This window comes from Sprattus sprattus (assembly GCF_963457725.1).
Source record: "Sprattus sprattus genome assembly, chromosome: 4".
Classification (NCBI taxonomy): domain Eukaryota; kingdom Metazoa; phylum Chordata; class Actinopteri; order Clupeiformes; family Clupeidae; genus Sprattus; species Sprattus sprattus.
In genome coordinates, this window is record NC_137923.1 from 48,190,370 (window position 1) to 48,203,338 (window position 12,969).

Below are 12,969 nucleotides of genomic sequence, written 5' to 3' on the forward strand. Positions count from 1 at the left end.
GAGCAAAACAGTTTATGAAAAAATATGTCTTTGCTGTTTATCCTCTTTGCCTTTCACTCAAAAAATTCACAAAAATCTTACCTTTTCATTGAAGTAAAATTATTGAAAAAAAAAAAAAACTGTTGACATTTAATAAATATTTGTCCCCAAAACATGTGTGCCACAATTATTGGCACCCCTTAATTTAATGTTTTGTGCAGCCTCCCTTTGCCAAGATAACAGCTCTGAGTCTTCTCCTATAATGCGTGATGAGGTTGGTGAACACATGGCACGGGATCTGAGACCATTCCTACATGCAGTATCTCTCCAGATCCTTCAGATTCTGAGGTCAACGTTTGTAGACTCGGCTTCAGCTCATCCCACAGATTTTCTATGGGGTTTAGGTGGGGGGACTGTGATGGCCATGGCAAAACCTTTATTTTGTGGTCGGTGAACCATTTTTGTGTTGATTTTGAGGTGTGCTTCGGATCATTGTCCTGCTGGAAGGTCCAACCACGGCCCGTTTTAAGGCTTACTGGAGGGGGCTGTTAGGTTTTCATTTAATATCTGCTGGTATTTGATGGAGTGCATGATACCAAGAATCCTAACAAGATGTCCAGGGCCTTTGGAAGAAAAACAGCGCCACAACATCAAAGATGTCACCATACTTCATATTGGGTATGGGGTGCCCTTCTGTATGGCTATCTTTCTGTCAACGCCAAACCCACCTTTGATGTTTGTTGGCAAAAAGTTTATTTTGGTCTCATCTGACCATATAACACGGTCCCATTGAAAGTCTGACTTACATTTGGCAAAGTAGGCGCTTTAGTTTGTTGTTAATTGACAGCAGAGGCTTTTTTCTGGCAACCCTCCAAAACAACCTGTGGTGTCTGATGGTAGTTTTGGAGACTTTCTGACCCCAAGACTCTACTAACCGCTATAATTCTCCAGCTGTGATCCTTGGAGATTATTTTGCCAGTCGAACCATCCTCCTCACGGTGCGTGGGGTCAATTTACAGACAGGTCCTTTCCCAGTCTGATTCCTTATATCTCCTGTCGTTTTAAACTTCTTAATTATTTCCATGATAGTGGAAATGGGTATTTTCAACTGTTTAAAGATTTTCTTGTGTCCTTTTGTTGATTTGTGCAGCTCAACAACTTTTCGTCGCAGATCGTCACTGTGTTCTTGGGTCTTTCCCATAGTGATGAATGACTAATGGAATTTGGCCTGTGTTACCTCATATTTGTACGCCAGTAGAACAGGAAGTCATGGTTGACCTCTAGGAGTTCCTTATCAAACAGGTGAACTTAAAAATGTAAAACATGACTGGAATAGATTTTTATTACAAGATTTTTCTAGGGGTGTCAATAATTGTGGCACACATGTTTTGGGGGAAAATATTTATTTAATGTCAACAGTTTTTTTTTTTCTTTAAATAATTTTACTTCAATGAAAAGGTAAGATTTTTGTGAATATTTTGAGTGAAAGACCAAGAAGATAAACAGCAAAGACATATTTTTTCATAGCCTGTTTTGCTCATATTCACTAGGGGTGCCAATATTTGTGGAGGGCACTGTATAATTCCATCCACCTTCCTCCCTTTCCTTTTATTCATTGGCAGTGTCTGTTGCCTGTTTCAGTCTGTGTCTCTTTCTTTTTTTCTGTCTTTCTTGCTAACTTTTTTCTTTCTCTCTCTCTCCGCATTGGCCCTTTTTCATAGACAAATGAAATGTGTTTACAGCACCCCACAGTACGCTCCTAACACCTGTCCTTGACTTGTCGTCTCCCCGTTCTTTGTGATTTCCCAGTGTGAACGTGCAACACACACACACACACACGCACACACACACACACACACACACACGAGAGAGAGAGAGTGGTAGTGGCTCGTATAACCTGCTCTCAGTGTGATGGTACCTTGTCACAGGAGCGTTAAGATCTCGGAGTGTCTGATTAATGTAATGGTCCTTACCTGCGGAGCCTACATGGTTTCGGTATGTGAGGTCATGGGTGGTGAGTTCTGTTATCTCCCCCTATGAAAATGCTTTTATTTTCAAACCATCCCCGACGCTTCAGTATCAACAGTGAAGTGAACAGTAAAGCTAAGCTGGCTTTAAACGAAAGTGAATTATAATAGAAGTGATTCACTTAAAGCAGCACAACGGATCGTTAGCTATTCGCTAAAGGTATGCTAGCAGCTAAAACTAACGAAATCTTTTGAAATGTGCTGACTTGAACATTATGACAAACTAGCTACTCAACGACTGTCCTTACACTGTCAAACATCCAGCAAGCATAAGACAAAGCAGGACGGCAAATAAGCTACTTACTAGATCGGCAGAAAATAAACAAGTCAGGTCGGCGGGCTGCGGCAGGCAAAACTACAGAACGCAGTTATATGCCTATGGACCCTGCTATAGCAATGGCACGGATGCGAGTCTCCATATTAAAAGTCATTGTAGCGCCCCAATTTTATTTAAGATGTTATTTTAAGGTTAAACTGCTTATCCTAACCCTAATCCTGAAGTATAATTGTTGCATAATGGGGCTTTAACAACTGGTTCTTGATTCCGGAAGTCCAGCTCCTCTTGGCTGCGTGTCAAAAGTGCCTTTGAACAAAACATTAAATAACTCTTAACTACTCCCAGTGGGCAGATGCAGTGCTTTGCATGGCAGCCTCAGCTCCTAAGACAAGAGCAGTGTTTTCTAAACATTGTATAAATGCTAATGACTACCTTGTACCCATTTACTTGAGTGCCGGAGTCTTTAAACACTGAGGACATGCACATGTCTGACAGTGACATGTCTGACTCATGTTGATGTTTACTGGTGTGTTGATTTACAGTGCGGGGCAGTCGCAGCAGCAGCAGGGGCAGCCGCAGGATGATGAGCAACCAGGCCCGTCTAGACGAGACCGGCAGCCCAGCATGTCCGAAACCCTCCCCCTGTACATGCTCTGCAAAGAAGACATGGATAGCATGGACAAGGAGGTAGCAATGCACACGCACGCACACACACACACACCGAAACCCTCACACACACATGTACACACACATATACTACAAACATACACACATACATACTTTTGGGCAACTCCTTGCCTGTAGTTTCATCAGTGTTCTCCAAGTAGGTGTAGGTTTAGTGCGTCTCCAGTGTCCTTCTTTTCAAACTTCACCTCAGGTTTTGAAGTAGATTCTCACAAGGGGGAATATCCAAAAAGTTGAAATTTCACGGCTCGGTCAGAAGACAAAAGAGATGGGAGGAGGCAGCACACCATCCATCACACATACTGAGGAAGAGGCATAATGTGAACCAACCTGCCAAAAGCAGGTGTTCTGTGTCATTCTCTAGAGAGTTTAATTTAGAGATAAGGTTATAATGCTGGGGAAATGGATGAGAGAGTGATGAATAGGGGTGCAACGGATCATCATTGATCCGTGATCCGTTCGGATCATCTATTTCGGTTCGGCACACGCATGATCCGCGGATTGATTTATGGAGAAAAAAAAATTGTGCGCATGTTCAGTCCACACACAGCCGTAACCATTCCTGCAAGTTCCAGGGACAGAGCTACTTAACACGCTCTGGGTAAAAGTCTGCAACAGTTCCCTTTTCAATAAGCAAACAGTCCTATGGCTCGTTGTGATTTATTGTCCTCAGCGTACAACATGTAGAACAGTGGGCATGGAAAATAAAAGTAGGCTAGACTTCGGTGACTACTGTAACGATAACTGCTGCCTAGTGCTACGTCTGATTCCATATACTCGCGCTGCCACACAAACGCCCCACATTTAAATCCCCTGTTTGGGAGCATTTTGGCTTCCCTGTCAAATTGAATGCAGAAGGAAAGAGGTTGGTGGATAAAACCGTGACGGTGTGTAGGCACTGTGGCACAAGAAAGCCATACAACAGTGGAAACACATCGAGCATGGCCACTCATTTACAGCGACATCACCCCGGTGTTTCACTGACAGGAGTGAAACCGAAAGCGGCTCAACAACTGCTCATCACCGCGGCATTTAAGCAGCCCCTTCCTCCACAATCAGACCGGGCTAAAGCAATCACAAACGCTATCGGTCTGTTTATAGGTGCTGACATGAGGCCATATTCCGTTGTGCAAAACAAGGGATTCAAACACATTATTATATTATATATATTTTTTTTTTGCTGATCCGAAAAATTATCCGATCCGTGACTCTGATCCGAGGAACGATCCGAACCGTGAGTTTTTTGATCCGTTGCACCCCTAGTAATGAAGGATGGTGCGTGGTCTGGTGTGTGTGTGTGGATGAGAGAGTGATGAAGTTGTGTGTTTGTGTGTGTGTGTGTGTGTGTGTGTGTGTGTGTGTGTGTGTGTGTGTGTGTTTGAGAGTAAGAGTTAGCATGCTCCACTATATTCCTTTGGTATTGTGGTATATACGAGTCACAAACTCACTGTCAGCACACTCCCTGTTCTACATGGTATAATTGCATTTTATTCACAGAAACAACCAGATGCCATGCTCCGGAAAAATATCTGATTTATTCTCACGGTAGTAGTCCTCGGATGGAGCACAACATGCTCTCGCGCTCTCTTGCTTTCTCTCTCCCTCTCTTTTTCTCTCTCTCTCTCCCCCCCCCCCCCCCCCCCCTCCTCTCTCTCTTCATCTCTCTCTTTCTTTCTCTCTCTTCCTCCCTCTGTCCCCCAGACTCTGCTCACAGCATTGGCTGTCTTGAGCTAGGCCTCCATTGTGTAGATGCAGAGAGACCTGATGGAGAGGCGCTGATAACGATGCTTCTTAATGAAGTGAGGAGACTAATGTGACTAATGTGACCGCAAGAGAAACAGAGAGAGGGAGGACAGTCGACTCGAGAGTAGAAAGGGGGATTGACGGCTACGGGGAGAATTAGGGTAGTCTGTCTGAGAGATGGAAATAAGAAATATCACTCAGATGAAAGAGAAATGAGGGCTGGAGTCTAGTGGAAATGGAATTTCAGCGGAATGAGTGACTTAAAAAGATAGTTGGGTGGGCATAGACACGTATCTGGCATAGAGGCGGGCAGGGCCGGTGTGTTGGCCCTCTGCGGTGCCTGGGATTGATATGCCCGTGCCTGCTCGCTTGACTGGCAGAGCTGGCAGACGGCTCCTGTAAGTCCCTCTGTGCCAACCACAGAAGCGGATCACAGGTGTCAGGGTTGAGCTGAGCCGAGCTGAGCAAACTGGGCAGAGCAGCGAGCAATAAAGTCTCTGTAGATTAGAAGAATGCAGGGTGTCATTCAGACCCTCACATGAACACCAGTGTCATTCTCACACTCAAACATAATACACAAATTCATCAGTTCTGCCTGCACACACACACACACACACACACACACACACACACACACACACACACACACGCATGCACACACTTAGTTGGTATTCCTGTCATGCAACAGTGTTGAACTTGTGGGGGCTGTTGTCTTTTGTTTCCCCAGAACATGTCCTCTGCTGCTGATTGTGGCCTGTTTTGACTTTTAAATGACAGGCTGCAGGCTGCCTCTAACTCTTGCCACACTTGCCAAACCCCTCACCCCCAACCCCCAACCCACAACACACAGTTTGTGTTTTAGATGTACGCTGACTTTACGGTCTACCTTAACATCATATGGCCCAATGTAGTCTATACCTAATTAGCTACGCACTTTCCCTCTCCCTCTCTCTATCCCTTTCCCTTCTCTCTCTCTCTCTATCTCTCTCTCTCTCTCTCTCTCTCTCTCTCTCTCTCTCTCTCTCTCTCTCTCTCTCCCCCCCCCTCCATTCATCCGTCCCTGGCACACACACCTGAATGGAGTTGTGTAGTACTTTATTCAAATGTTGTTTCTTTCAGTTGTGCAAAACAATGTATGGTCGCCTGTGTGTGTGTGTGTGTGTGTGTGTGTGTGTGTGTGTGTGTGTGTGTGTGTGTGTGTGTGTGTGTGTGTGTGTGTGTGTGTGTGTGTGTGTGTGTGTGTGTGTGTGTGTGTGTGTGTGTGTGTGTGTGTGTGTGTGTGTGTGTGTGTGTGTGTGTGTGTGTGTGTGTGTGTGTGTGTGTGTGTGTGTGTGTGTGTGTGTGTGTGTTCCTGAACTGTTTAAGAAGTTCTGAAGTCTCTATCAAACCCTTATTTATTCATGAGCGGCTGAGGTTCCTGTTGTCCCGCGTTGTCCCCATTTGAGAAGCGCCGTCTCGAAAAGCTTTTAAGCAGAGGAGGGCTAATTAAAAAGTAGGGCTGGGGGTAAACGATTATTTTCTAAACGATTAATCTGGCGATTATTTTATCGATTAGTCGACTAATCTAACGACTAATTGGACGATTAGTCTAACGATTATTTTTCTGTTGCTCGATTAAAACCATAATGTATCTCAAATAAAAACCAAAAAAATCTTAATAATGTATTTTATTGAGCACCATTTTGCACAGCAAAAGTCTAACAATTCATTTCATGTTTATCTAGAGGCACAGTAAAAATGTGTGGTACTCAAATGAGCCCTATCACTTACAATAAGTCATAGATATATGTCTATGATAATTGCTGCTAGACGCTTACTGTTCTTATGCTCCCACAGCCCATTCTCTTTGAAATACTGAGGTAGTACTTCTTAAACTACTAATAATTGACCATCATTGAGAAAAATGACAACTTTTCTGTTAGCCATATCTAATATGCAGCATCTCAGAATAATTCACTTTTCGCAGCTATTTCGCACCTCCTATATGCTATTCCGAATGAAAGTACCGGTAGCTCTGTAAGCGTGTGCAAAAAAAAAAAAAAAAATGTTTTTTTTTTTTTTTACATTATATGACGCGTCGACGATACTAATCCGCGTCGACCATTTTTCACAATCGATGTCGTCGATTTCGTCGACTTATCGTTGCAGCTCTATTAAAAAGCCACAAAATTATCCGGTAACATCAGAATGGCACAGTGCAACCCTCCGCTGGCATTCAGTCACGCTTTGTTTACCATTTCCAAGATCCCCCCTCTGCATGCCTATCTAGCCACATGTAGAGGAGCATCTGGAGAGAGATTTGATTTTTTTTTCCTTGCTCATTGTCATTCCTCTTTACCTTTGCTGCTGCCTCGCACTTTGTTCCTCTCTTTCAGCATCTCTCAGCTTCTGTCGTCAGTCTTTCTCTCCCTTTCTCTGTCTCCCTTTTTTAATTACTTTATCTGATTCTCTTTCCCACTCTCTCTCCCTCTCTCTCCCTCTCTCTCCCTCTCCCTCTCTCTCTCTCTCTCTCTCTCTCTCTCTCTCTCTCTCTGTCTTGCGCTCTCTCCCTCCCTCACCTCACTTTCACATTTGTGAAAAAAAGCTGACGAAACTACTTTTGAACTTTTTTCCCCCTCATGAGCTGCTCACCGGTCTCCCCTAAAACTTCACTGCAGCAGCTCATGCCCGCGGCACTCATTGAAGGACTCGCAGGGACTTAATTTGAGTTCTAAATGTTTCAGAGGCCTTTACTCACACTGAGAGCTGCTGCCAGCGCGTTGTTGTACATTGAGAGGGTGAGGACACAAGAGTTTTGTGTGAACTTTGCAGCTTTGGAGCTAATGGCACAGCTCTAAAGTGAAACCAAGCTGACACACACACACACACACACACACACACACACACACACACACACACACACACACACACACACACACACACACACACACACACACACACACACACACACACACACACAGACACACACACAGACAGACAGAAACCAAGCTGGCAGGCAAACACACAGAGTCACTGAATAAAAAAGTGGTGACATAATTGCACGTAGGCTGAAGGTGAAAGGCTATAAGTGGGATGTGGTCTTGCTGGCTCAGCAGTCTTTCTTTCTGTTTCACATTCTCTCTTTTTCTCCCCTACTCCCTAATCCCTCCATTTTGGGCTTCTTTTCCGCTTCAGATCGTGTATGCAGTGCTGATGCTGAAGGTCTATGTACATTGTGATTGGCTCCCCACCCCCCACAGACATCATTGAGCTTGGGCTGTGCTTCTGCGCTGTGATTGGCTTCCCACCCCCCCACTGACATCAGTGCCTCTGCGCTGAGACTCCACACGCCATCCACCTCCAAATCTAAATCAATTGCATGATATACACATCACTTATATTGGTCACGGCTGACACAGAAAAACACACACAGACACACAGACACACAGACACACAGACACACAGACACACAGACACACAGACACACAGACACACAGACACACAGACACACAGACACACAGACACACAGACACACAGACACACAGACACACAGACACACAGACTGTTTTAGGAAGGCAAGTTTTCAGTGTGCCTGCAAGGCGGGGGGGAGGAATGTAAAGTTTTGTAACCCAGTTGCTCACGGTTACGGCCCATGACTCCGGCGAAGTGAAAGTGCAGCGTCAGGCTTTTTAGTCAGAATAGATTTCATTTTTTCCCCTCTTCTTGCTTGCTTTCTTTTCATCCTTCCTAGCGCCCCCCCAACCCCACCCGCCTCGAATCAGTGACCTAGAAACAACGCCTCTGCGTCTCTTCTGACACCGCTTTCCTCCACACCCTCTCCTGCTCTGTCATGTTTTCTCCTCTTTTCCATTTCCACGCTCCCTTGCTCCGCTGTCCCGTCTCCCCTCTGCCAGAACCAGAACCTCTGAGCCGCTCACCCTCGTCTGTCGCACTCGCCCTGCCAATTAGTTGGATCAGTTTTTCCTCAGCACTGGTGTCTCCACCTTCTCAAAATATGAACTCTGGAAACTCTGAGAAAAACATTCTCACGGGAGGCATTCATAAGAGAACTTCACTACTTCGCCTTAGGTGCTCACGGGGACCTCTCTCCATGTTCAATCTACGCTTGTCAAAAAAGCAACAACTGAGAGTGTTTCATGTCTTGGTTACGCTCACTTCATCAAGGCGTCTCTATGTAGCAACGGATAAGACAAGACACACACCATGCAGAAATAGTCTTTTTAGTTATGTTTGTTTTGAACTCCTTAAACTCTTTCGATTCAACAATTTTAAATGTCAAAATGAATGACCTAGAAGGGCACTCGGAAAGCCAAGATCACGGCCAACGCCAAATCCGGCTATTTTGGTGAAGGTGAAACTTTGCTGCCCCAAAAAATGTAATGGGTTTTTCCTTGGGCCATGCTACACCTTATTTTGTTTCATGAAAATTTGGTTAGAAGTTTTTGAGAAATGTTGATACCGCTGCAGCACGTCAGGTGCCGGTCGGGTTTGTTTGTGTGTGTGTGTGTGTGTGTGTGTGTGTGTGTGTGTGTGTGTGTGTGTGTGTGTGTGTGTGTGTGTGTGTGTGTGTGTGTGTGTGTGTGTGTGTGTGTGTTTCCATTCGTCACTGAGAGCTGAGCAACCGTGGCCATCCTGGAGCAGTGTTCTCACAGGCCCCTCTGCACAGTTTCATCACAATTACACGTGCGACTTTTCTGCTGTGTCAACTAAATTTTTTGCCACCATGATGACGTCCACACACTCCACACACACCCTCTCTCCAACTAGATGGTGTCTGGCTCACTGTAGTCAACAGAGTGTGGAAATGCAATCAGTCCAAGGGAGCACCATATTACTTGCCACAGCACTATGTGTGATGTGGTCTTGAGATATTGTGGCGAGGGAGAGAGTAGTCACCCCACCCGGACTTGAACCCAGGTCTACAGGGTTTTAACCCTGCAGTCTGACTGCAACGCCAAAGAACCAGACTCGCTGGTATGGCACTCAGAGAAACAATTCATGTGTAGTGACGGCACAGGAATGCTTAGTGTTGCATTCTCTGGTGGAGGTGCACTGGTCTTTCAGTCAAGATGGAGACCCTGGAATATATTTTGATAGCCTTGGGTCAGTCTTGTGAGTACGATGCACTCTTGTAACCAAAGGGTTGAGATTTGTATTGTTACTTAAGTGTAAGGGTTGTGGGTGTCTGTGAACCAATCATTAAATGGTGCCTGCACCATCATGTCCAAACCTGGCATGGCATGCAGTAGCACGACCCTGTCCTCTACAGAGATCTATTTTTGTCACGTGAAGCTACTACTCTGCACCCTGCACACACTGATAAATGTCCCTTTTTAATACTGAGATTTCTCATTCTGTGAGAGGAGAAAAGAGGTGGGGGGTGTCAGAGAGAGAGAGAGAGAGACCGAGAGAGAGCCACAGCCTAAATCAATCACTGCTCGTTAATCTGAGTGAGTGACTGGGAGGAGCAGGACCATGAGGCTGCCCGCTTGGGTTTACTAGCAGCTCCCACTCACTGGATAGAAATGAATAGTGCGTCTTTGGTCAGCACCAGCACTATCTATAAGGACAGGCTTAAGTCCACACAGACACGCACAGACACGCACAGACACGCACAGACACGCACAGACATGATGAGACCACTGACTACGTGCAAAACATACAGATGTGATGGGAACAGTAGGGCCTGAATGGCCAATGATTTGTTGTTGAAATGTGGCATTTTGGAGCCGGTTGGGCTGTAAGCCTCTAGAGCAGGGGTCTTCAACGTTTTTCAGGCCAGGGACCCCCAAACTGATGGCGAGATGAGCAGGGACCCCCTACTATATAAATTGCTTACATTTAAAAAAATATATATACTGGGCCTAGCGCCAAATAAACATAGCTACCCTGTTATTGTGTATTCAATATACTAAGCTATTCAAATAATACAAAGGTAAATATAATCATTTCACATTATTATTTTTGAACAATGAATTTAACTTAACATTTTTTAACATTGAATTGAATTTAAAACATGAAAGGTACATGGTGGCCGTGCCACTGCCATTTATAAACATACATCTTGCAAACAACTCTGAGCTAACAATTAATAACAACTTATTAAAATAATTCACAGATATGTTTTTATTTCATCATACATAAAAAAGGGACAGTGAATCCTCAAGCATCTGTCGATGGCACACATCCTCCCACATTAGTGAGATGTATCTTCTTTTCAATAACTCCTGACTGACACGATCCAACGTGTGTGACGGAGGAGGAGTCTGGCGCATGGAGTTGTGTTGACAACATAGATGTTATAGTGAGATTGACAGGTCAACAAACCAATCACACCGCTAGCAAGTTGTTAAGATTGTAGGTAGTAGCATGCTAACATTAGCTAGGGGGCTCACACACCTGTAGCTGAATGTGTCGATTGGACTAAAAGATGACGTCTTCTCGATCAATTTATACGTTCGATACAATATGCTGGATTTATGTTAATGTAAATTTAAAGGGAATAAATACAATTCTGATTTGGAAGACATTTAAATTTGTGGGGAAAAAAAATGGTTGAATTTTTTTTTTTTTTTTTTTTTTTTTTAGAAATATAAAAAAGAATTATCTTATCAACCAAAGATTTCGCGACCCCCCCTGCCGCGGACCCCCTGTTGAAGACCCCTGCTCTAGAGTTCAGACAATGAAATTCACTCTTTTTTCCCCCCCTTATTTGCCTGATTTCATGAGAAAATAAGAGGCACTTTTTTGGGGTCATGCAGAGCTCTGTATGAGGCTGTGTGCATTCCTGGGGAGTAGGGGATAGGCAAGTACACACACACACACACACACACACACACACACACACACACAAAGCGCCTGACAGCACAATGTACAGGGTAATTACATTAAATTACCTGCATATTATAATGTTTACGCTGTTTGTGATATCATTATCCCCCACAGTGTTGACTTGTATATGCTGAAAATTGTATTTCCATATCACACTGTGCTTTTCTTAGTGTGACTGTGGCAACGTTTATGTCTGAATGTAACACTGGTGTGATCAGGTGGTATTTCAGCAATGCAGGAATACTATGGCAACAACAGAATGGTTATCGTGAGTGTTCTTCTAGTATTTAATGAAAAGCTATAGGCAGCAGGAACATTACATGGATCATGTATAAAACAACTCTTCAGGTTATTTGACAACTTATGAAAGTGTGTGTGAATTATAGATATTACCATTATTCTTGCATTTTGTTCTGTTCATGTAGCTTTTTTCTTACATTTATTTGTTCATTTAACCCACATTTCCTGCTTCTTGTCTGAAAGCCAATGCAGCCTATTGTGACCTTTGAACTTGACCTTACATACAAAGGACAAAACCATCCCTTACATACCATACCACAGAACATGGAAGTAATTTTTTTGACACAAATGCATTTGAGCCTGCTAGATAATGTGTGTTTAAAATGTCATCCACTGCTCCCAACCTCGACTGAACGTTTCCCCTGACATTCTGAAACATTCTACAAGCCTTGCTTGGGGGGAAGGAAAAAAACGTTTAATTGCTTGCGCTGAGACTATTTGTCACTCCTGAATAAGCAAGGTTCACATTTAAATGTCATTGTGCCAGCTGTGGGCCTGGCTCTCTCCAGGTTCCAGACAGAGGTTTTGAACTCAATTTCCAATAATGCCCTATTGTGGTAATATCACCGATACCCCAGATTTCTGTGTGCCCGAAAGATAGTTGTTCTGTCGTAAGTGCTATCGACGTGCAGTCTTTGCTAATTATTTGAGCTCAGGGAAACTCAGAGAAGAAGGGTGGTGACAGTGGCACCGTCACTACAGTGATCCATCCACCATGTATTGATGTATCAATTCAATTCAAAGGTGCCTCATTGGCATGACAAATAGGGCACTTGTGTTGCAAAACTAGTAATTTAATACTTAGTGTGTGCATGTGTGTGAGTGTGTGTGCATGTGTGTGTGTGTGCATGTGTATTTATTAGGGCTGGGCAAGTTAACGCGTTAATCTTGCGTTAATTCATCAATTAATTAACGCCGACAATTATTTTAACGCTCGTTAACGCAGGTTTTATTATTTATTTTATGATTGTAAAAGTCTGTTGCCAATAGGCTTTTATTTTGACTGCTGAGCAACCGGAAAAGAAAAGAATGGCCGGATAAACATACCTGGAGAAGGGCACAGACATATATACAGTTATACTTGAAAGGTTGACCACACGCAAGTTAACACACATACACGAAAGCTAA

At 43.9% G+C, this 12,969-nt stretch overlaps 1 protein-coding gene across 1 annotated transcript in view; it reads left to right on the forward strand.

Moving 5' to 3' along the window:
* ctdp1 (CTD (carboxy-terminal domain, RNA polymerase II, polypeptide A) phosphatase, subunit 1) overlaps positions 1-12,969 on the forward strand; it is a 134,479-nt gene that overhangs the window by 35,234 nt on the left and 86,276 nt on the right. The window contains exon 11 of the mRNA XM_080837049.1: positions 2,826-2,970. Within this exon, the coding sequence (XP_080693175.1) occupies positions 2,826-2,970 (145 nt within the window). The remainder of the gene's footprint in view (positions 1-2,825; positions 2,971-12,969) is intronic.